Below are 23234 nucleotides of genomic sequence, written 5' to 3'. Positions count from 1 at the left end.
CAAAAATTAAGTATTGTCTTCCTGTGTTCTTTGGTAACAGGGTAAGCCAAAGATGATAAGGAAAGTTGACTGCACATTTGTGTTTGAGTGGGAAACTCCGCTTGTGTGTCCTGATAAAGTGAAAACTTTGGGCTGCTCTGTGATTGATGAACAACTACACTATACATTTAACCTGACCAGCCTTTCTGGAAGATCATTTGAGGTAATGCCTTCTTGTGGTGTGACATTTATTTATTTATTTTATTTAATAATTGCCTATTGCTGTCAACATTTTGAAACTGTAGGAAGGATTTCTTTTAAGCATTCTGTGTGAGAAAAGGCTGAAATGTGTTGTGGTCAGTATTGATAATTGTTTGGCTTCTGACAGAGGGGATAATATTAGAGAGTATAACATTTTAATGTTTTTGAAGTGAAGTTAATGGACATAGTGATGGGTAAAGCAATAGGTAATCTTCACCTTTGACAGAATCTTGAATGGGAGAGCAGGTCTGCTGAATTTGTTTTATCTGTGGTCCTGTGTGCTTTATCTGCAGTTTTGTCATATTAAGGAAGCTTAGACTTGAAAAATTAGTTATCTTTTCCTCCTGCATTATGCAAGTGCTGCCTGAGACTTGGTTTTATGAAGCAGTTGTGATTTTTTAAGTATTGATTCTAGACTTGCTGTGATTCTTCTGATTGTCTACACAGGTATTTTCTGGATCCAACAATTACCATGTTGGTGTGTGCAGTGTAGGCTTGCCCCAGGGAAAATGCAGAGATGGGGCAGTGTGTCTGACATCTAAAAGTGGTGTGTCATCTTTCGGAAACATAAAGGAAATGAGAATGGATTATAGCCACCAAGATGAAACAGTCATCTTGCAATATACAGGAGGTGATCGGTGCCCTCCAGGTGAGATCAAAGCAGGCCCATTCTTTATGTTAAAAGTTTGTCAGGATATTTTTCCCTTAAAATAGGAGGTTTTGTTGTGACAGGAGGAAGCAACATAGATTTTACATGCAGCAATAGAAACACGCAGCTTTGCTAAATCACAAGCATCATGCTAATCTGCAACATTAACATGTATCTCCTTGGAAGAGACAGTGCAACCTTTCTGTAGGGATGATTGTAGCTAATTGTATGCTACATCTGGTTTTTTAATTTGGTTTAAATTCAATGTTTCAGTATTTCTGTTGTCTGCCACTGACCTTTCTTTAGTAGCACAATCTTTCTTTTTGAAGTACAGGCTTTGAATAAAGTTCTGAATATGGAAATGCCTCTGTTCTACTGTGTGTAGTTATGAGATTATTCCTTTCCTTCTCAGTGACTGAAAAGGGAGAGCTCTGTGTGTTCCCCTTCAAGTACCAAGGGAAGACCTATGAGGAATGTATTACAGAAGGGAAGAATAGGCCATGGTGTGCTACAACTGAAAACTACCAGGGAGATGAAAAATGGGGATTCTGTAGTAGCAGTAAGTACTTCCTATGCTTTATGTACAAGGGTGTTAGCTAACACACAGATTTATCTGCACTAAAAATCCGTACATGCCTGCAAGCCTCCTGTAAAATACACGTCTTCTTTTTTTCCAACCTTTCCGCTTATAGCAACTGCAAGAAGGGAATCTACCATTATCTTCACATGTGATGAAAATGCTGGAGTTGGAAGCCCATACCTTCTCAGTGAGACTCTTGGTTGTGCTGTGACATTTGAATGGAAGACTCAAGCTGTTTGTCCTCCCAAGAAAATGGAGTGCAAATTTGTCCAAAAACACAGAACATATGACTTGAGAATGCTGTCTTCCCTGACAGGATCATGGATCTTTTTCCACAATGGGAACTCGTGAGTAATGAGCAACTCACAAGGAAGAGCTTGCGTATTAGTACAAGTTCTAATGTGGCATAGCATTTCTGTTTGGTCCCTGCTCAGAGTCTTAAAACTGTCAGTGCTTAACACTTCATATAATCAAAAAAATACTGAGAAAGGAACCTGTTTTATCTAAAGGGACTGACTAATCATATTTTTCATTCTCACCCTTTCCCTTTATTGGTGACCCTTTTTAAAGGATGAATAAATCTAAACTAAAACCTATTTTAAAACATTGTATTTAAACTGCTGTCTTAAAAAAGTAATTTTGTTGTTTAAAGCTATTTTTTTATTGTTGAAGAAAAGTCTTAATTGCTTAGTTGATTTATTTTGATTCAAATGTATAACTTATTTTCTGATATTTTACTGGGGCTTTTTACCCATATTCTTCGATGTATTAGCATAGCAGAAACTCTGGATGTCAGGAAGTCATCAGCCTCTCCAACCTTCCTCCTCCAGTTAGGAAACAGACATGAACTGGCAAGGGTGACAGCATCTAATTCGAAACTTAGGGTAAACTGTGGGGTAGCAAAATGCTTCATTCACCATCTTGCTAGCAGTCGCTGCTCTAATGTATCTGAGCTGGTATAACTCTGAGGAGATGCTGAAGTTAGGGTAGTACTATAACTTTTATAAATGAAAAATTTCAGGATATTTCTTGACTCTCTTCCAGTTTCTAATCTGGACCTAGGTCAAAATTAACTAGTGACCTAATCTGGTAAATGAGAATTTTTTTTGCCCCATCTTTTACTTGAACATGATAATTAGAAGTAATCTGCCAAACCTTAGTACATGTTTTAGTCTGTCAGCTAATTTGAGATTTAGTTTCTTGCAACCTGTATAGTTTCCCATTAAGATTTTAAAATTTGTATATCACTTCTTCAGTTTAGCCTAAATGAATTTTAAAGAATTTTGTCTTCCACGTTCTGTATAGGTACTATGTGAACCTCTGTCAGAGAGTACACGAGGGACCTACAGGCTGTCCTGAAAGAGCCAGTATTTGCAGGAAAAGCTACAATGGAGATGTTCAAGTTCTTGGACTTGTTCATACACAGAAACTGAATGTGACAGGTAGAGTTACTTTTTCTTTCTGTGAAGAGCTAGAGATTAAAGGTTTAAATCTCACAGCCTGGCTGTAGTAGTTTTTAAATTATGCTGAAGCCTTTATTTTGAAATATTTTTATCAGTGAATCTTCTGTTTAATAATGGAAACAATATGATGTTTAAGGCATGAGAAAACATTGAAGCAAATAAACAGTGTTGTCATTAAAGCTTTAAGTAATAAGTTATCTATCTGAATATCAAGAAACCCTTTTGTTACAGTCAGAATACCCAAACACTGACACAGGTTGTCTAAGGAGGTTGTGGAATTTCCTGCCTTGGAGGTATTCAAAGGCTTTCTGGACATATTCCTTGACAGCTGGCCCCAAGTGACCCCACTTGAGCAAGGGGTTTGGACCAGATAACCTCCAAGGGTCCCTTCCAACCTCAGCTAATCTGTGTTTCTATAGTTGTGAGTGGGCAGAGGAGCAAAGGAGATTTCTGACAGCTGCTTATGAAAACCTTTTGTCACCTTTTGTTCTTTTCTAGGTGATACATTGTATATTAGTTATTCCAGTGGGCAAGAATGTAGGAAAAATAAGAAAGTAACAACAATTATAGAACTGAAATGTGCAAAAACAGTTGGCATGCCCATGCTGCAGAGGTGAGTAATGAGTTTACATACCACTGATCTTCATGGCTGATTCTTTTGTACCTCTCTAGTAAACCCTTAAATCTTAGGACAGGAACTCTCTGCTCTGTTGGACAGTCTCAAAAATAATCCATGGTCTGTACTTGCAAGGCATAGGGTCTTCTGGAGTTTGTGCAATTATTCATTTTCATAAACATCATATTTTGTATTTATCCTAAAATTTCTGGGAAAAAATTTAAGCATTCTGCTTCTGAAGGAGCTGACAATGGCTCAGATGGTGTTGTTTTCAGTGTCAGTAGCCAATGTCATTGTACAACCACTCTTAACTCAGTTCAAAATCTGTATATTAAATAACATTTTTTGCAGGTTGAGCTAATTAAGCATGGTTTATTTTTGCCTCAATACAGTGTATTTAACCAGAAACTCTCTAAAATCAGGTATATATGTATGATCACAAATAGTAAGAAAGCTTGAGGACTTTTTGCTTCATGTTGATATTATTAACACTATAGTACTTGCAGAACTGGAAATCTGAACAAAATGCTGCGAGTCAAAGAACTGGGCAGCACAGTCTGACTAACAGTCATGGTTTAGGAATTCTGTTCTCTAATTCAGTGCTCCCACTGAAAGTATGCACTGCTTGTTTCCCCCCTTTCCCCTTCTGAGGACTGGAGAGGGGACATGGAGGCACAAAAGGCACAGATCTTGGGTTGAGATAACAACTGTTATTACTGGAAACAAATGAGAAGAAAAGAAACAGTACCAGCAGCAATACCAATGACACAGGGTACAGGAAGGAGCTGAATGACTCAAACAAGACAATGCTACATGACTGGGGTTCCTCTGCCATGCTATGCTGGCCCAGGAGGGACCCCTTCTCCCTAGAAAAGATGTCCTTCCCCATGTCCCAAGCAATGATGTGAGCTGGTAGAGAATAACCTCTGAGTCCTGGCAATGGTCCTTTCTGGCTACTGCAAAAATATTACCCTGTTCTGGCCAGAACCAGGACACTAGCTTATACCTCTTGTCCTGCTTAAATAAAAGGCAGGTTTAACATGCTGCAGAAAAGCAGCCTGATATGTTTGCTAGCTAAAATATATCAATAAAACCTTTTGATACACTGTGGGAATTCTGGAATTTTCAGTAGGAAGTTCAGGTGCAGCCAAGTCTTCTAAAATCATGAAACTGTAAAAAAATCCAATGTAATCCAATTTTTTTTGAATGCTGCTTGACTATTTTAGCTTACTCTAGGTGTGATACTTAGGCAGGACATTGTCACATGTGAGTTAGCAGTTGTCTTTTAATTTCTCAAGATGGTAAAAACTTGTTACTCTTTCCTGGAATCATCAGCTCTATCTTTTATTTGGTAGGTTTGATGAAGAAAACTGTGCTTACTACATCACATGGGACACACGTGCAGCTTGTGCTGTGAAGCAGCAGGAGGTAGAGGTGGTGAATGGAACAGTCATTAATCCTGCAACTGGGAAAAACTTTTCTTTAGGGGATGTTTATTCCAAGTGAGTAAAAAAAACCCAAACAATCCCCAAAACAACAGAATGGTAGAACTAGTTACCTTTATGGAGAAGATTGCTAGCTTGTGCCATTTATCGCAGCTGCAGAGCACACCATGTGGTTCTCACAGTCAAGCCACTGAATCACTTTTTTGTCTTCATACTATCTTAAACCTTTGAATGTGTTTACATGTTTATTCATACGTTGAGGGCAGTATAGGTGGAAAAATCTGCTTTCTGTGCTTGCAAAGAATTATATTGATGCTAAATATAATCCTTACTTCTACTTCAAGGAGGAAGCCATCATCCTGCATCTTTTGTGGTTGCTGAATCACTCAGCATGCACTGGAATCAACCAGTGATATCATCTACCATTGTTACCAGTCTTGGAAATAGCCCCAACCTGTGAGTTTAGACGTAAGAACAGATTTTTTTTTTCTGTTTCCTCAGGTTGTACACAGCTTCTGGTGATGTACGGGCAAATGGTGATCAATATGTGTATCAAATTCAACTTTCTGGTATAACAAACTCAAGTTCCCCAGAATGCTTTGGAGCAAACATCTGCCAGGTGAAAACCAATGAACAGCGTGTTCGAAGAGTTGGTTCTGCCAGAAATGCCAAATACTACGTTGATGGTAAGTATGTGCTCACCAGACAGAATTACTTGATCAGAAAGTGGTTCTTGGTTGACAACATCTATGCTAATCCATTTTTCTAAAGCTATCCATAGTCTGTCTAACATAATTTATGTTTTGTTTTTTTTTTTCCTATGTAAGCTCAATTGCAAATATAGCTTTAATAGGGGTTAGGACTTGACACTTGAAGACTGAAAGACTTGAAGTTGGAAGACTTGGTAAAAACAGTGCAAGATAGAAGACTTTAATCTCCTGTTTTCGCCTGTGCTCATACAGCATAATAATGATTTCCTGTAGCTAGCTACTTTTTTTTTTCCAGGGTCTAGTGCTTACAGACTGTTGTCAAGGAAGTAAACTATTTTTTCTTCTCATTGTAGATGATGATTTGGATGTCATATTTTCATCTGACTCCAGATGTGGTAAAGATAAATCAAAGTTTGTGTCTTCAACCATTTTCTTCCACTGCAATCCAGACGTAAAGGAAGGCATCCCCGAATTCCTTCATGAGACAGCAGATTGCCAGTATTTATTTACCTGGTACACATCTGCTGTGTGCCCATTAATGTGAGTAGACAACTGTTTGCTGAAAACAGCTTTTGTCAGCACTTTTTAGTGAAAGCCTTTTTTGTATTTGTCACAGTGATTGGGAAAAGAGGAAAAGCTAAAAAAAACAGTAGGCTTATAGATTAATTGATGATCATGTGTGCAGTGTTTGGCACATGACTACTAAATTAAAGCTTGCCGAACTGATCTGGACTTAAAGCTGGAGAGGCACAATGGAATTGATATAGTCGTTTTCACTAAGTGAAAGTTACTGTAGCTGACAGAACGTGCTGTTTCATGTTACTGAGAAGAGCAAACAGTTTGTGGGTGAGGTGGTCCCCTTTGCCTGGAAGGGGGAAAACTTTGAAGCTGTGACAAAGACTGCTCTCCCCCTCTATCTCTCCACTTCTTTAGCCTGGAAGAGAAAATCATTACAGGCCTTCAAGGGACAATGAAGTATTTCTGCAGTTAAATACCAGCTAATCTACTCATTAGTGAGGGGACAGTGTTAAAAGGAGAGTGTCTGTGTCTAGGTGCTGACAATGTTCTTGGCAGGTAGGCAACCTCACTGTGAAAAATGGAGTGACTACTTCTGGGAGTGTTTACTTTCTAGCTGCTAGCTTGAAAGCACAGGCAAACTCTTGATTCTGATTTAAACCTATTGAGGGAGTTTGGGGCCAAAGTCAGATGAGAGGTAGATAATTTTCATAGCTGTTGCAGCTTGCTCATGTGCAGATTTGGTTCTAAAACAGCAGCTTTGTGTGGATACCTGCTGCTGTATAAGCTCTGGAGTGCTTAATTGTGCACTGCAGTCTTGACATGAAGCATGTAGTTTCATGCACTATTTCATAGCATACTGGGATGGAGGCACAGTACATATATTTGTGTTTTTCAGGTTGTTTTTTACTTAGGTAAAATCCCCTAATTACAGTTCATGCAGCTGTTAGGTTGGAATGACAGGATGGTGTGGCATGTCTTCTTTTAGCCTGCTGTTTCTAATCCAGTTTAACAAAACTTATTAATAGATCTTATCTTTTCAATTTACATTGCTAGATCAACTAATGATCCAGGAAACAATCAGCACCAGACAGATGAGGAGACCCAAATACATAAAGGTCTTTCAAGGAGAAGCCAGGCTGTTGGTGCTGTGCTTAGTGTCCTCCTGGTTGTTCTCACTGCGTGTCTCATAATTTTGCTGTTCTACAAAAAAGAGAGGAGGTAAGAAATTAAGAGGCTTTAGAATTTTCTTTGTCAGGACTTGTTTTTCTGCCTGAAATGAAAGGGAAATGGTGAACTTCAGAGATTTGTGTTCTGTTTTTCAGTTTGTAGCATCAGCTGTCAAATTGCTGGTTCCTTCAAATTCTCCTTTACTATCTGAAGGCCCATGTAAAGAGGGCTGGGGTGTACAACTGAGTTGGTCTAGCATCTCTTGTGGGCAACTGCTAATTAATGAGCATAAAACAGTATGACAATATTGTTAGTGTTTGATATCCCTCCACTTTCATGGAGTCAAACTGGATCCATGCAACAGTGTCAGGGAAACAGTGCAAGTCCTGCTGTTCCTCTGCTTTCCAGATGACTTTTGTGGTGTTTTTCCCTTAGATATGAAGGCCAGAGGAGTTTCAGAACAGTCAGCCTGAAGCTGTAGAAGGGGGAAGATGTACATCATTCCAGACTGGAGTTTGATAGAGTGGTTCAGAGTCCTTGTGATAGTTTTTAGCTCATTTGTTGACATGCTTTATATTGATGGTAAAATTCCAGTGGAGAAAAGTGAGGGCTAATAAGTGGATATAGTGTTCCTAATGTAATATTGTTTCCTTTGTTTAGGGAAATTGTAATAAACAAGATAACAAACTGCTGCAGAAGATCATCTGGTGTTTCCTACAAATACACAAAGGTAATACAGTGACAAAATCAAATTTGTTTCTTGTCAGGTTTTCTTAATATGAAGCTTTTGTTAATAAATAAATAACTCCCTTAATTCCTAATTCCTTTAGTGCATAGAAACCATATGGTGTGGCATTGGGAAAACCTAGCTGATATATATATATATATATATATATAGTGAAATGAGAAAGGAAGTTAGAGTTGAGGAAATTAAGAGCAGTCCATAAATCACCAAATAACATGTAAACGTACAAGAAGAGAAAAAAGTCTGTTTCAGCACAGTGAAAAGTGATGCTCTGGCAGTGTTTACTCTCTCACAGCTACCTTAAACCAAGGTTGTACATGCTGTGGAGTCTGATGACTGGGGAGATCAGAGTGTGTGTCAGTCTAGAGTGGCAGATGCAGTCTCCTCTTTTCTTTTCTTGCAGATAAACAGTGAAGAAGAAGCTAATGAGAATGAGACAGAGTGGCTTATGGAGGAAGTTGCAGCACCAAATCCAAGAACAGCAAAAGGAGGGCAGGAGAATGGTCACATTGCTACCAAGTCTGTTACATCTGAAGCCCTTACCTCTCTCCATGTGGATGACCTGGACAGTGAGGATGAAGTATTAACCATTCCAGATGTAAAGATTCAAACAGGAAGAGGACTGAGCAAGCACCCACAAAAGAAGCCACACAGTTTTGGCAGTGATAATAAATCTTATTTACTGAATGGAGGAAAAGAAACTAAAGCAATAGCAAAGCCAGGCCAGCATCAGGCACAGAACTCTATAAATACAGCATCATTTCATGATGATAGCGATGAGGACTTGTTGAATATTTAATAACCCTTCTTGTGCCTAATCAAATATATATAGAGAGATTATATATAACAGGACATTTCCAACCAAATATGAGGACTTCAGCCTGAAAGATTTTTCTGAATTTTGCCTTTAACAAGAAACCATTGAAAAGGGAAGAAGAGAAAGATTTCTTGGTTGTTTACAATGATCTGTTCAGTAATGACTGGATTTTTGACATCCAGTTGGCTGAGTTAGTTGACTCTCTCTAGCCAGGACACTTTTTTTTTAAAGTCTCAGCATAGATGTTAAATGCTTGCTTAAAGAGAAACCTTTGAAAGGAAAAGATTAAGGCTCAATGAAGCCCCTGGCTTCTGAGACTCAAGTTATCCGACTACTATTGTTTTAACTCCTTGTATTTATTGATCGTCACTACTCAGGTTTGCTTAATAGTAACATGTTCTTCCTGCCGGCAGGGTATTCTATGGGCTCACCCACTGTGAGACACGGAACTTTGTGTGTTGGGATGATTTGATGTAAATTTTGGAACTGGTCTAATTTATCCTGTAAATTTGAATATCCATTCTAATTTAAACAGATCATTGGTTCAAAGGTCTGGACTGAAAGGTACAATTCTGTATAGCTTTAGCCTGAAATGGTTGCTGTTCTTCGCATGGTATATTTTTTTTTTTTTTGGTACTGGTCATATGAATGACTTCATCAATATTTGCCTAAACAGCTGACAAGTACCCAAAGATTTTTTTTTTTTTTTCCTTGATTATGGCTGGACTAGGCCAACTGCACAGAGAACCAGATGTTTCAAGGACACAGAGGCAGAATTCCTATAATACAGTCTGCACTACCCAATTTGTTATCACCAAGAAAAACCCAAGGACTAGAGGAGCCCTAGTCTGCATAATTCCTCTCTCTGGTATTAATTTCAAGGAAATAAATTTGGGCCAATATTTTCTGATAGCCTAATTCCTAGTCCGTATGCTATGTTCCTGGCCATGGTCATTGATTTGAAATGTTGCTGGTAATAAATGCAAGTCAGTTTTTCTGTAGCAGTCTTGCTCCTCTCCAGGTGTTTCCTAAATAAAATTATGGACAATGTTAGGGTTTCAAAGCATTGTACAAGAACATGCATTGGTCAGAATTTTTTGAAACTTTTTTGTTGTTCCTTTTGGCTGGCTTATTCAGTTTCAACAATGGTTTCTTTTTATAAAAACTCCATTTTGAATCAAAATAGTGTAATATAAAGTATTCAGCAATTTCAATAAAAGATATGGAGTGGGTATTCCAAATCCCACATCTCAAGTCTGGAATCTTTCTTACACTATTCTGTATGCTGCTTACCAGTCTGGTGTGACCCTTTTCTGCTGTGATGGTTAATACCTCAGTCATGTCACTCAAAATGAGAACCAGTGTTTGATGACAAAGATCAGAATATATAGGTAGGTCCTGGTGGTGTATTCTTTCTTTAATCAGACTTGGGTGTTCTTCCTCTGATATTGTTACTAGTGGAGGTGTAAGTCAGTTTGGCTTAAGCTGCATCTTTTCAAACTTCAATCAACATTTTTCATATTTATAATTAGAAGAGCTTGGAGAAGCGAGAGGCTTGCTGGTCTGTTTTTAATACTAGCTGTTATCATTACAACAGTTCTCTGAATGTATGTTGGAGGGTTCTGCTTCCCTTGCCCACATCATCAGGGCTGATGTTTTGGAGTTGTTTGATCCATGAACCAACTGCATGAAATGAATTCTCCTGTATCTGACAGCAGTGAGTGACTTCAATGTCTGGTTTTGGAACTATTGCCCACTTTTTACCCAGGCATTTGTAAGTAGCCTGGTTGAATCTTACCTTATGCTGGGTGCATACATAACCAGCTTCACCAGACTATTTTTCCCAGAAGAATATTCTGCTTAACTGTATGGAGTGAAGGGTTATGAGAATAGCAGGGCCCAGATGAGTCTGTACAAATGGCTGGGCCTATGCCTTAGCTTCACCCACTTCCCAGGCAAGGTTTGACTTCAGTTCCCTTGTCTCCAGCTGACTGCACGCATCCTCCTGCTGAGGAGGGTTGCAGGGCCTGGCTCTGAGCGTGGTGACTGCTGTGCACGTTTGTGTCCCTGTTCCCCTCCCCAGCTCCACATGGAACTCCTGCAGCTGGAGAGGCGGAGGTTTGGTGTGGGGTGGTGCTGTGCTTGGCCGAGGGTGACACAGCCCTGAGTGGCCAGGAGAGGAGTCCTTGTTAACTTGTAGATGTTCCTGACAGAGAAGAGGATGAAGCAGGAGAGGAGAAAGCATGATCTTGAACTGTTGGTTTGCAAAGCAGCTTTCACAGCTGCTCAGGCCACTCCTGGTCTGTAGTTGATGAGCAGTGTGCTCTATTTCAATGCCTGAGCCAGAATGGCCTTCTAAGGTGGTTTATCTTTTTGGAGCGTATTGTGTCTTTAATTTTTTTTCCTTGTTGTCTAAGCTATTCCAATTAGTTTCCAGACAATTTTTCACTTTTTTAATATCTTTTAAATGTTACCTCCACTTAGGCTTTTCTTTCTGGTGGAAAGCTGCTGTTGTCAGCAAAAGATATGAGAGTAGCTGTCCATAGGAAGGACAATGTACCACTGGAGCCTACTACAACTGCATTTATTTGAGGTGCCTGCAATGAAGTCTACCTAAAGTCCTATAGGTCTTCTGTGGTTTAAAAAAAAAAAAAAAAAGCTGTTTTGACCATGGATACTGTATTGTATGGCTTTCCACAGCTATTCCCAGTGCATAATTCTGTAATAAATGCTTTTTCTGTTTTGGATCACTGCAAAAATGTGCTCAGGTGAATCCCTGATACAGGTGGGAAGAGATTTTCCTTGGGAATGGAAGAGTGTGGAGGGTGAGAAGTGTGACACATGATAGAAGTTTTCAGGAAAGCTGTTCTTTACTGCTCTATGGCTCAATGTGTAAACACTTTTTTCAGCATGTACCCACCTGTTTTTTACAGATCCTGGTTAAGAAGTTTTGCTTACATGTGGTGCCCAGCCATTCTTCACTAAACCCATGTGTTGCTTGTATGCTGGTAGAAACATTTTATATGTTTGCTGCTTAAAAATATCTATTGTGAGGAGCTGACTTGCCTAACTAAAAAAATAACCCCCAAACCCCCAACAAAAACTGAAAGGCTGTATCCCGTAGGGGGCTTTTCCATAGGACAGGAATGTATAAATGCACTGATTAGAGGTTAAAGGCAAATTCTCCCTGGGTGAATTAAGGTCTGATTTCAAATGAAACCTAAAAAATAGAGCTTGCAACATGTAGTTTAATAATTTATAGAGTTAGTCTTGACTTTTGGTTAAATATCTTTGTTACTAACTTTGCTGCCAACTAAATATATCAGTGCTGCAGAGAGGACCTAGTTGAGTTTTTTGAGGTGGTTTTAGTGCCAAAATGCCAACCTTAGATGACATTTTAGAGCATGTTGGAGAATTTGACAGGTTCCAGAAGCAAACTTTTTTTGTCCTATGTTTGTTATCTGCTTCCTTCACCCCAGTGTACGTGGGGGTCTTCTTCTTTGGGTTCACCCCTGAGCATCGCTGCTCCAGCCCCGGCGTGGCTGAGTTGAGCCAGCGCTGTGGCTGGAGCCTGGAGGAGCAGCTGAATCACACAGTTCCTGAGTGGGATGGCCACGGGGGCAGCTTCAGCAGCCGCTGCAGGAGGTACGAGGTGGACTGGAACACAACAGGCATCAGCTGCACTGACCCCCTCGGCAGCCTGGTGGGCAGCGGGAGCACCGTCCCCCTCGGTCCCTGCCGGGATGGCTGGGTCTACGACTTCCCAGGGAGCTCTATCGTGACAGAGGTAAAAACAGCTCCCTTTGTTCTGTCCCCTCTGTTACAGACAAGGCGAGGGCGGGGGGAGAGGGCTGGTGGAGCCTTGGATGTGTTAAAATATCCCCTGCTTACCTGGAGAAGGGATTGTCTCTTACTGTGAACTTGCGCTTGGGGGTTTACAAGTTATCTTCCCTCTGTCCTTGCTGTGAAGTGTTTCCTTGGCTGCTCAGGAGGTTTATATCTCCAGCTGGGGAGCAAAGCATATTTCAGCAAATAAATCCCCAGGTAGATAAAGTCCAGTTCTGAATGAAATTCCTGTCACATGAGAGGTCCAATTGGTGAAGGTGTGTAAGTGTGTAAACAGTGTAGCTAGCAATGCTGCAAACAAAATGAACCAATGCAATGGTCTTGATTTCTTCCCCACACCCCCTTCTTTTTTTATCTTTTTTTTTTTTTTAATGAATAAAGTCTTTTAAAGTTGGTTTTAAATAAAAATTAATTACAGTCAGTGTGGGGAAAGGTATTGCCTCCCACAATTAAAGAGCTCAACTCTGGAATAAACTGTAGAATCTGTTCTCAGAATGAGTGTGAATAAACTGAAAATGGTACTTAAGCTGCTTGCTGTACTTTAGCAGTTTAGGTGCTTTAAGTTTAAGAATAAACCAATAACTGGGATGACAAGCTTGATCTCATAATAGAAATTTCCACCAAATGTTTAGAGGGGTCAGGACTCTTTCCCCCATATGTCTAACACAGGAGCAGTTAAAATCTGTGCTCTAGCAACTTCAGCATTCATAGTTTGCTAAGAGATTGGTTGGTCCTAGATATAAGGGGGTGCACTCTAAGTTTACTTCTTTCAGCAAGTTATGGGCTGTGAGATATGCAAGTGAGGAAGTGAGGCACCTCAAATGCAGGGTGAGCCAGGCCATCTATGCAGCAGCAGCTCAGCAGGCACATCTCACTGGAAAAGGCTCTAGCAGATCCCATGGTCCAGATGCCACCATCATCTCCTGAGGCTGTGGGAAGCTGAGCACTTGCAGTCTCTGTGGGCTCATGCAGTCATGCTCTTGCATCAGCTGTGTCCCCTTTCCTGCTGAAGGGGGTGCAAGGCCAGCCCCATGGGCTGCTTCCTTCATAGAATAACCAGATATGTCACATAACTCTGCATTTTGTCAATGACTTCCTGGTTGTGATTGTTTCTGTGAAACTTCTCAGGCTCTGATATGTTGTCCCTTGCTCTGATTGCTTAGAAAAGGAAAGGATAGTGCAGTGTAAATCATATTATTTCAAAGGAAAATTTGTATATGGAAGAACGTCCTCATGGGGAGTCCCACAGAGCATCAGAAGAAATATTTGGTTTTGTTTTAATTATGGATGCATAGATTCAATTAAACCCAGCTACCAGGAGAAAGGGAAGGGATTCTCAGTCATATTAAGAGAAAAGGCAATAACCTTTTCTTCAGTAGCTTTTATGTATTTCTACAAGTAAAACAGGACAAGACTAGATGGCAAGTATATATGGGTATCCATGTGGTATAAAGTTTGGTCCTGGATAAAAAATATCTGCTCTCCAGACGCATACAACAGCGTAGTTGAGCTAAAGACCAGAGCAGAGAGAAAATGCTGTGGCCTCAGGGCAGATGCAGATACTTCCACCCTCCTTCTGAAAGGCAGTGCTCCATGGGACCTGAGACAAGGCAGGCTCCTGAACGCATCTGAGATACTTCCAGTAAAGGCATCACACTTAGTCCTGAATGGTCTGTGGGGACTACTCTGCCATGCCAGGGTATAAGGTAACAAGAACTGCCCAGAAATGTTCACTATCAGCCACACAAAAAAGCTGTTTGAAAAACTCAGGGTGATCATCAGATCCATGCTGATTTGATCAATGAGGGCCAACGCAGGTTTGGAAGTGCTAGTTTTGACAGATAATAACTCACTTATGCACTTTCCAGAAAAGAGAGATGAGACATGAATGGGAGACACCAGCTCAAGGGCTTTTTCCAGTCTTTAATGTTGGACAATTAGTTAAGTTAGCAGGATTTCTGTGTGCTGGCAAAACAGGCATTGACCCAGAAAGAAGTTTAAATCTTTAACTGAAGTGAAGGAGAGTTGTGGGTGTGAGCCAGCTCCTCATTTCACTCTTTTGTCTCTGACTGGTTGCTCCTTTAGTTTGACCTGGTGTGTGAGGACTCCTGGAAGTTGGATCTCTTTCAGTCTTCTGTGAACGCTGGGTTTTTTATTGGCTCCTTAAACATTGGCTACATTGCAGACAGGTACGTGTGGGCTGACAGCAAAACCCTCTGACCTCCCTTATCAATGTTCAGCAGCCAAACTCAGATAAAGGTTGTGCAACTGATATAATCTCTGCGCTTCTGAAAATAAGGTCATTCCCCTGGACCTTCAGTCACTGCATGAGCCAGTATCCTGCCTTTTAGGTTGTGCTTGGTGGTTAGGACAGATCTGCTCAGGAAGCCTGCAGAGCCCATGAAGACTATTTTAGCATTGTACACACCAAACTTCCTCCTGTGCCACACCAGAGCCCTCAGGTGTTAACCAAAGCCAGGAAATGCATGGTTTGGATCTCTCAATCTGTCACACTGTGTGGCTGCAGTTTGGAAACATTTTGCTTCTTTTGGAGAAGCTTAGAAATAGATTGCCAGATGTGTACAGCAGCAGTCACTGAGAAAAAAAGCAGATAATCCCTCTAGCTCCCTGTTCAGAGCCAACTGAATCAGACTCCCTGGCTCAGGCATCTGGGCTTGAAGAGAAACAAATGTCAGTATTTTCCCCCTTGCCTCCTCTTCTGCCTAGGACTGGTAGTACAGCAGGCTCTGAGTTCCTCCAGCTGAGAAATGCAGCACACTCACAAGTAGATCCATACATTACATGTGTTTTAAGGGTTGAGGTTGTGGTGAATAAATCCCTTATAAATCCGGTGCATGTGGAACTATCAGAGTCATAATATTAACCCATGCTTATTTTTCAGTCCAAGTGTAATATATGTAAACATGGTACTGTTCTTTGTTTCCCTGAAAGTTTTTGTGGAATTGCTGAGCAACTGGCACAGTAGCTTTTCATGGCATAGAAAAGAAGATCAGTGAGTAATAGGCAAAGAAAAAAAGCATGTCTCTATATTGCATAACAAAATTGATTTTTTTTTTTCCTTCTGAAAATACACAAAGCTCTTACTAGTTTAAAATTCTTCCATGACTAGTGGTTTACTTCATGCTTATCATTTTCCAATCCAGGTTTGGCCGTAAATTTTGCCTTTTAACAACAATTTTTGCAAATATTGTGTGTGGAATCCTTCTGGTCTTCGTGCCCAACTACGTGTGGATAGTCATCATCCGCTTCTTGCAAGGGCTGGTCAGCAAGGGCTGCTGGACTGCAGCCTACATCCTGGGTGAGTTCAGGACCTTCTCCCAGGGGCAAGACTAGCAGCAGAAGATGAAGGAACAAAACTCAACTCCAAAAACTTAAAAAATAAGCCATCTAAAAAATGCCTGCCATGGTGTTTTATTAAGGTGTTTTCTCCCCCTTTGACTTTCCCAGTATGTTTTCAAGCAATGTCATTAGGAAGAAACAACAATAGCCTTCAAAGCTCAAGCAAGTGGTGGTGGGTTAGGGCTCTTACCTCGAGATAGGCTTTCCCCTGTGGTGCAGCTCACCTTTGCAGATCTGTCTGGGCCCCATGGCTCTTCTTCCTTCCATCAGGCTGTGGCTAGGGAAGGTGACCAGGCAGACACAGCCTCTCTGGCCTGGGTGCAGACAGGATGGTGACAGAGGAGGCCATTAAAGGAGCAGGCAGGGGGTGGGGAAAACTTGAGACATTTTTATGACTCAAAGTGCATTAAAGGGTAAACAGAGGCTTTGGAACATAAAAATAACTGAAGAACAACATTTACTTGTTGATAAAAAGATGAAGTGTTTGTGTATCTGTGTGTATCCACTGGGCTGAGCAGAGGCCAAGCCATGGAGGAGCCACCCTGTGGAGGTACCTCTTCCAGTGCCCTGCACCAGCTGTGTCTGCTGGTGAGGCACAGCTGGGTGGCCAGGCTGGGTCTGGGACCATCTCAGGACCTCTTTCTGGTTCAGGGTGGAGCTGCCTGGGATTTCTCTGATTTTTCTGGAGTGGAGTTCAGTCTTTTGTCCAAAATAACCAACCGCAAGCAATCACTGAAGCAGCAGATTAACTAATTTGAAAGCTGACCTTTAGAATATTAACTGGGTTAGGGTGGCAGGTGGCTCTACCAAATACCTCTGAGAGATACACAGTTCATTGTGACAGTGTTTGGTGAAAATGTAAAAGTCAGTGCCCTAAACTTCCATGAAGTTTTCAGTGTGGGCATCTTGCTAATTCAGTTATCCAGATGTCTGATAGAAATAAAAGCATCTATCCCACTGTCCAGACTGTCTGCTAAGACATGATTATTCCTGTCTGTGCATTTCTGGATGCTTGTTTAGCCTCTTAAATCTTTTCCTGGCACAAATGAAATCTCCATCCGCTCTTCTGGGGAACTTCAAGCTGTTTTAGAGCATGAAGTCCTTTTCAGGACAATGATTTGCCTCATCTTGATATTTTATCTCTATTATATCTTGTTACTCCTGGAGTCTCTTGAAACTCTCTTATGCAAAAAGATCCTGAACTAGCCCCAAAGCTCCTTTAAATTTTTATCTTCTCCCTAAGAATGGCCAATACTGAATATCCAGGGAAGGATACAAGGACAGAAAAGCCTTGTTATCCTGCTCTGCTGGGGCACTTTTCTACCCTTCAGCTGCTTCTGGCTCAGTGCTGCTGAGCCTATGGAAATGTCTTGGTGCATCGAATCTGTGGTTCCAAAACTCAGCAGCTCATTTGGCTGCTAATTATTTGCTTACTCTTCTTTTTCTAGTGAGTTTTCTTTCTTGAAGTCACAACTGGATGCAAAATGTTGCGTGTGCTTGTGCCTGCCTGCTGGAGTAGTTACTTTTAATTCTGTATCAACAAGACTGAATGTGTGGGTCTATGCTCTGGTGTGGAGTTGCAAAGTGCAGATGAACAGTGATCCCACTCTGGCCTGGGAGCTCTGTGCCATCCTGTGATACAGGCTTTCCTTATGTAGTTGGAGTGAGATGCAGGCTGAAAGCCTGTGTTTTGGAAACAAAATATTCAGCTTTGTTGTTGGGTTGGAGATCCGACATGTGTTAGCATTAGATTTCACAAAAAAATTAATCTGTGCATGTTGATAAATGTTTGATCTACTCTGAGATTTCTGCAGCAGAGGGCATTCCTGGATGTCTTAGGCCAGTGCACAGCCAGCAGCAGCATTTTCTTCTCTGCTGGAATTCAGGTGTTAGGAAAGCGAAGCAGGGGGTTTTGTCTGGAGGCATTACACCGGGAAGTCCATGATTGCCAAGGTTTCCCCAGGGTGTTACTGTAGCATTGGTGCTCCAGCGTCTCCCCTAGCTGGTTTCTGCTGCGTGGGGCAGCCGTGGCGCTCAGCTGTCCCTGTGTGCATCTGCAGTGACAGAAGTGGTGGGCCCGCAGTATCGGAGGATGGTGGGGATCCTCTACCAGGCGGCTTTCTCCGTCGGGCTCCTGGTCTTCGACGGCATCGCTTACGCCCTCCCTCACTGGCGGTGGCTGCAGCTCACTGTCACCCTGCCCACCTGCTTCCTCCTGCTCTACTACTGGTAAGTGCCCTTCTGTCGTTCCTCTGCCCGCCACCCAAAAACCCGGCTTCTCCTGCTTCCCAAGGCTTGATACCGAGAGAGACCGGGCGCTGCTTGCTGGCTTCCACACCTCTTGGTGCAAAGGGGAGGTTCACAACAAAAAGGAGAGGGAAATAGGATGCCTCAGCAACTGAGATCTTGTTGAATCCTAGCCTGTGCACCTTGTATTTAAAAAACTGACCACTTGGAAAACACTGGAGGAAAATTGGATTAGTATAATTTACTATTTTCTTTAAGCAATTAATAAATGAAAATAAGTGCCTTGGCATAACTTGGTTGGTCTTACACTGAAAATTATTGACTGTTTGTCTAACGGTAACATAACTGTTAGCATTTTCTTTTAAGGCAGAAAAGCTGCAGTGTTTGTGGTTCAACCAAAAAGAAAAGCACTTTAAGGGTACTCCTTAATTTTAGTTTCTCTCCTCTCTTTTTAATTAATATTTCTTGTTTGAGTGCTTTAGATTTGAGAAATTGTCTGGATGGGTCAAAAGGTTAGGAATAGTAGAAGGAAATTTGTTGCCTTCCTTCTTCCATATTTTTGAATTGGTGAGCCAGTTCTAACTTAATTAGTACTTCTTAACCTGTATTGGCAGAAGTGAGATATGGCTCCCTAAGAGGAGCTGGTTGGTGGTGAATGGGCTGGACAAGACGAGAGCACTACTCTCACTCAATGGTCCTCCCTGATTTATCTTCAGTAAACTCCTCTTTGACTAAAGCCACTACCTCACGTGTTGCTCTTCCAGTCTTAGGCATGGATACACTACTTTTCCTGACCGGGGGAATGGGAAATAGCACATGAAACTCACACAACTAAAAAAAAAAAAAAAAAAACCTCTCTCCAAAGTCTCTACTCATGGCAGAATAGGTAGGCTTTATGTTTTGTTGTATAATGGCATCCACTCTCATTGTAGGTGCCTCCCAGAGTCTCCCAGGTGGCTGATATCTCAAGGAAAAAATGACAAAGCTATGAAAATTATCAGCAATATGGCTAAAATAAATCAGAAAAAGATGCCTTCCCATTTTAAGGTGAGCTCAGGGTTTGCTTGTACATTTAAGTAAGCATCATGACAGTACCTTGCACCAGTTCCTCCCAGAGAAATTTAATTTACTATGTACTGGCTCTTCCATAGGATATTAAATTTGAAGAGGAAGATTGTGGAAAGCAGAATCCTTCACTGATGGACCTTTTCAGGACACCCCAGATAAGAAAAAACACACTCATTTTGATGTACAACTGGTAAGAATATAACACTAGAGAGCTGGTTTTGGAGCTCTGGATTTGAAATCTCCATCAGGACACGGATGTCTGTTCTCCTACTATCTAACGAATCCAGGATGCTCTTCTCTGCCCAGGTTCACAAGCTCCGTCCTGTACCAGGGGCTCATCATGCACATGGGAATGGCTTCTGAGAACATGTATCTGGATTTCCTCTATTCTGCACTTGTTGAGTTCCCAGCTGCCTTCATCATCATCATCACTATTGACCGTGTTGGGCGGCGCTACCCCTGGGCTGTGTCAAACCTGGTGGCCGGGGCTGCCTGCCTTGCCACAGCCCTCGTCCCAGAGGGTAAGTCACCTGAATGAACCCCCATGGAGGCTTCCCACGGGGTTCCTCTGGAACCTCCATGCTGCTTTGGGAGGGTCCCTTTGCCACTACTCATGCGGTCCTCACTGTTCCTGTTCCCTCACTCACACGAGTGAAGCAAAAGAAACAAACATCCCTCAAAAATATCGACTGACATGGGATCAGAGGTCCCACAGAATAACACTGTTGTATTAATTGACACCTGCTAAATCACTGGGATGCTTTTAAATGTGTTGAATGTATTTTCTCTGCAGACATACATTGGTTAAAAGTGATTACTGCTTGCATTGGGAGAATGGGAATTACAATGGCTTTTGAAATGGTTTGCTTTGTAAACACAGAACTGTATCCAACTTATATCAGGTAAATGCATCCTCTACCCACTTGGCATTTGGCCTGGAAACAAATAATTGAGGCTGATGTGTATGTTATGTTTTTTGCTAAATGAAGTTATCCTCAAATGTGTCAGAACTATGCAGGTACTATTGAGCATAAAGTAGGTGAAGCAAAATTAAAATGCTTAAAAAAGGTAGCTTAATAAATAAATGAAATGTACTTTTAGACAAGGGGAAAATCACATGACTGAAGTAAAGGGAAAATCTGGGAGAACTGGGGTGGGTGAGGGATCTGAAGTTCCACACAGTGCCTGGATCTGTCCTGTGTGAGCGCGAGAGTTGTGATCCATCCCCTTCCAACTGCAGTACTCTGACACTAACATGATCCCTTTGCTGCCAAACCAGGAATCTCGGGGTGATGGTTTGCTCCTCTTTGTGTGATATTGGTGGAGTCATCGCCCCATTCGTTGTCTACAGACTGGTGGAGATCTGGCACGATCTGCCACTGATTGTCTTCAGTAAGTGCCACCTTACCTCCTTGCTGGTCCTTTCCAGAGTGCAGTGGGGGACCCAAGTTCCAAAGGGAGAGAAAAGCCACTAATGCAGCTGCTTTAAGTTCAGCAGAAGCCCCCTGCTCTCTACAAGGCCTTAGCCTTCAGTTTATTACAAGCTGGAACTTATTTATGCACTCATATCTCCCTTGCCCCTATGATTTCTCCATGCATTTGAAAGGAAGTTTGAGTTGAATGAAGGTTTGGCAGATGGCAAAGAACTCATAAAAATTTGATGAGCTTAATATTTGATGGATTTAAAGCAGATTTACTGCTCTTCTGTGAGTTATATTGTCTCTGTCCAGCAGTCAAACCTTAGAATTTCATGTAGTTGCCTGTTTAATGGAGTACTAGTATGGCTGTTATGCTTCAGCTTTTCTGACACTTGGTTAACTGGCTCCCCTCCACTTATTTGGAAAGTGGCTGCTAAAGAAATGCAAGATAAGTTTTGCAGACTAGTGACCTGAACTTTCAGGTCAGGGCCTGAAACACTTCTATGAATCTTTAGGTCAGGACATTATTTATAGAAAAATACCTTGAATGGCAATATGCAGATTTTAACAGACGGGACATCTAGAAAGGTGCTTAATAGATTTAAAATACATGCCAAAAATGCACAAACTGAATAAAAGGAATTATCAGAGGAGGATTTGATTGTGTTGCTTAGAAGATAATACATTGTGTGTACATTTTCTAATCTTATGTGAATAGCATAAAGATGGAATGTGTTTCCTGGCATTCTCTAGCACTAAAAAGAGTTCTTTCCCCTACAAAGGAAGGATATGTCCAGTTTGAGGTGTCCTAGTTCATGCCTAACTCACAAGAGAACTTAGCTTGGTGCTGTCTCCACAGGGCAGCCACATCCTCCTCCATTTTTACACCAGCACGTGAGACTTGAGGTGCACATCTTGTATAAAGAACAAAATAAAATGCCATTGACTATTCTGTTCAGTCTGACAGTAGCAAGTGGCTGATAAATGCTTACAAGCTCTTTGTGCCTCTGTTTTGAAGCTGTGCTTGGTCTGATTGCGGGTGGATTGGTGCTGCTTCTGCCTGAAACTAAAGGAAGAGTTTTGCCTGAGACTATGGAGGATGTTGAAAACTTTCACAGGTGAGTCATACGGATGAACATGTGGCAGTTTTCACTTGAAATTGGGCAAAATCCCTGTCCAGAGGGAATCTTGGCTGCCTTGTTTGTTTCCAGGAAATTGTTGGGTAATTTTCAGACTCTCACTGGACAGATTCTGGGCTCCTTTTACACCATGTCTACCTAGGCACCTTGAGAACAATTAGCCTAGGCCTTTACTGGCCTTGAATAGATGCACTAGGCTCTCAAAAGTGCTGGAACACCATTGTAAATGGTATTTGTGTTTAAAAAAATGCCTTAAGAATTGAAGAGGAAAAGGGCAGTCTTGGTAGCACCAGTATCTGCTGAGGAGCCAGAGCAAACCTAAAGGAATATATGTGGTCAAAGGAATATATGTGGTCATTTTATTGGGCCAAGGCAGAGCAGGGGAAGAACTTGAAGTTAGATGCTCCCTGAACAACTTCCTTCCTGGCTAATGTTCATGTCTTATTATTCTTGCAGGCAAAGTGCTCCAAAGGCCAAAAAAATCTATCTCCGTGTCCAAGGATCAGAAGTAGCACATGGCTGAAGAAGGTGTAACTCTTGCTGGGTAGTCTGCTTTAGGGCAGTAGCACAGAAATACCACTTAGAATAAATACCCTCTCAAAAGCCTCTCTTATTTCAATTTCTATGCACATCGTTTATTTACAGGGTTTAGGGTTTTCTGATGGGATTGTCCCTATTGCTGCATAGCTGCTTCCCCCTCTGTACACTAAGACAAACATATTTTAGGGCTGGGAAATTTTTGTACCAGCTGTGTGGACTTCAATGTGGACTTCAAGAAGTCTAAACTTGAGCATGGTAGGATCCATAACCAACAAAACTTTGTAAGTCTCCATAAAGTCTGACTTTTTTGGCTTCTCTTAAGAATAGGCAGCATAATATGATATTTATCTCCATTGTAGAATCAGGGTAACTACAAACCTGGTTCAATTGTGTGACAACTTGCACAGAGTTTTAAAAAAAAATATTTTATTTTCTCTTATTTTACTGGCTACTCATAAGGATATAAACTCACAAGGATGGGCATGTGGCAACTCCAGAGCATGAAAAAGCATGCACAGGAGAAACACTGATAATCCTTTACGAGGTAATAGCATTTTATATGTGTCCTGCAGGGCATTCCTTTGGACTGAGCTGGGATCAGAACTTGCAGGACCCTGACCAAGGGTCCTGTGTATCAAGGAGAATCAGGAACAGCACTGGCTCTT

The 23234-nt window shown here is 41.4% G+C and overlaps 2 protein-coding genes across 2 annotated transcripts in view; both read left to right on the top strand.

The window, feature by feature from the left end:
• Positions 1-10205, top strand: part of IGF2R (insulin like growth factor 2 receptor) — a 54375-nt gene extending 44170 nt beyond the window's left edge. The window contains exons 37-48 of the mRNA XM_021540643.4: positions 41-202; positions 688-889; positions 1302-1448; positions 1582-1816; positions 2775-2911; positions 3431-3545; positions 4904-5050; positions 5495-5679; positions 6057-6243; positions 7276-7440; positions 8050-8119; positions 8538-10205. Coding sequence (XP_021396318.2) covers positions 41-202; positions 688-889; positions 1302-1448; positions 1582-1816; positions 2775-2911; positions 3431-3545; positions 4904-5050; positions 5495-5679; positions 6057-6243; positions 7276-7440; positions 8050-8119; positions 8538-8933 — 2148 coding nt within the window. The 3' untranslated portion in view covers positions 8934-10205. The remainder of the gene's footprint in view (positions 1-40; positions 203-687; positions 890-1301; positions 1449-1581; positions 1817-2774; positions 2912-3430; positions 3546-4903; positions 5051-5494; positions 5680-6056; positions 6244-7275; positions 7441-8049; positions 8120-8537) is intronic.
• A 1990-nt stretch (positions 10206-12195) lies between these two features.
• On the top strand, positions 12196-22635 carry LOC110476047 (solute carrier family 22 member 2). The gene is made up of 11 exons (XM_021540644.4): positions 12196-12738; positions 14883-14986; positions 15962-16116; positions 18218-18386; positions 19337-19451; positions 19556-19662; positions 19779-19993; positions 20266-20374; positions 20752-20864; positions 21909-22008; positions 22486-22635. Exons 1-11 carry the CDS (start codon positions 12328-12330, stop codon positions 22550-22552), a joined length of 1665 nt encoding a protein of 554 aa, XP_021396319.2. The 5' UTR covers positions 12196-12327; the 3' UTR covers positions 22553-22635.
• The last annotated feature ends 599 nt before the right edge of the window (positions 22636-23234 follow it).

The sequence above is a fragment of the Lonchura striata genome, chromosome 3 (assembly GCF_050655825.1).
Source record: "Lonchura striata isolate lonStrDom1 chromosome 3, ASM5065582v1, whole genome shotgun sequence".
Lineage (NCBI taxonomy): Eukaryota > Metazoa > Chordata > Aves > Passeriformes > Estrildidae > Lonchura > Lonchura striata.
The sequence above is the reverse complement of the archived record's forward strand: the minus strand, read 5'-3'. Positions and strand labels throughout refer to the sequence as shown.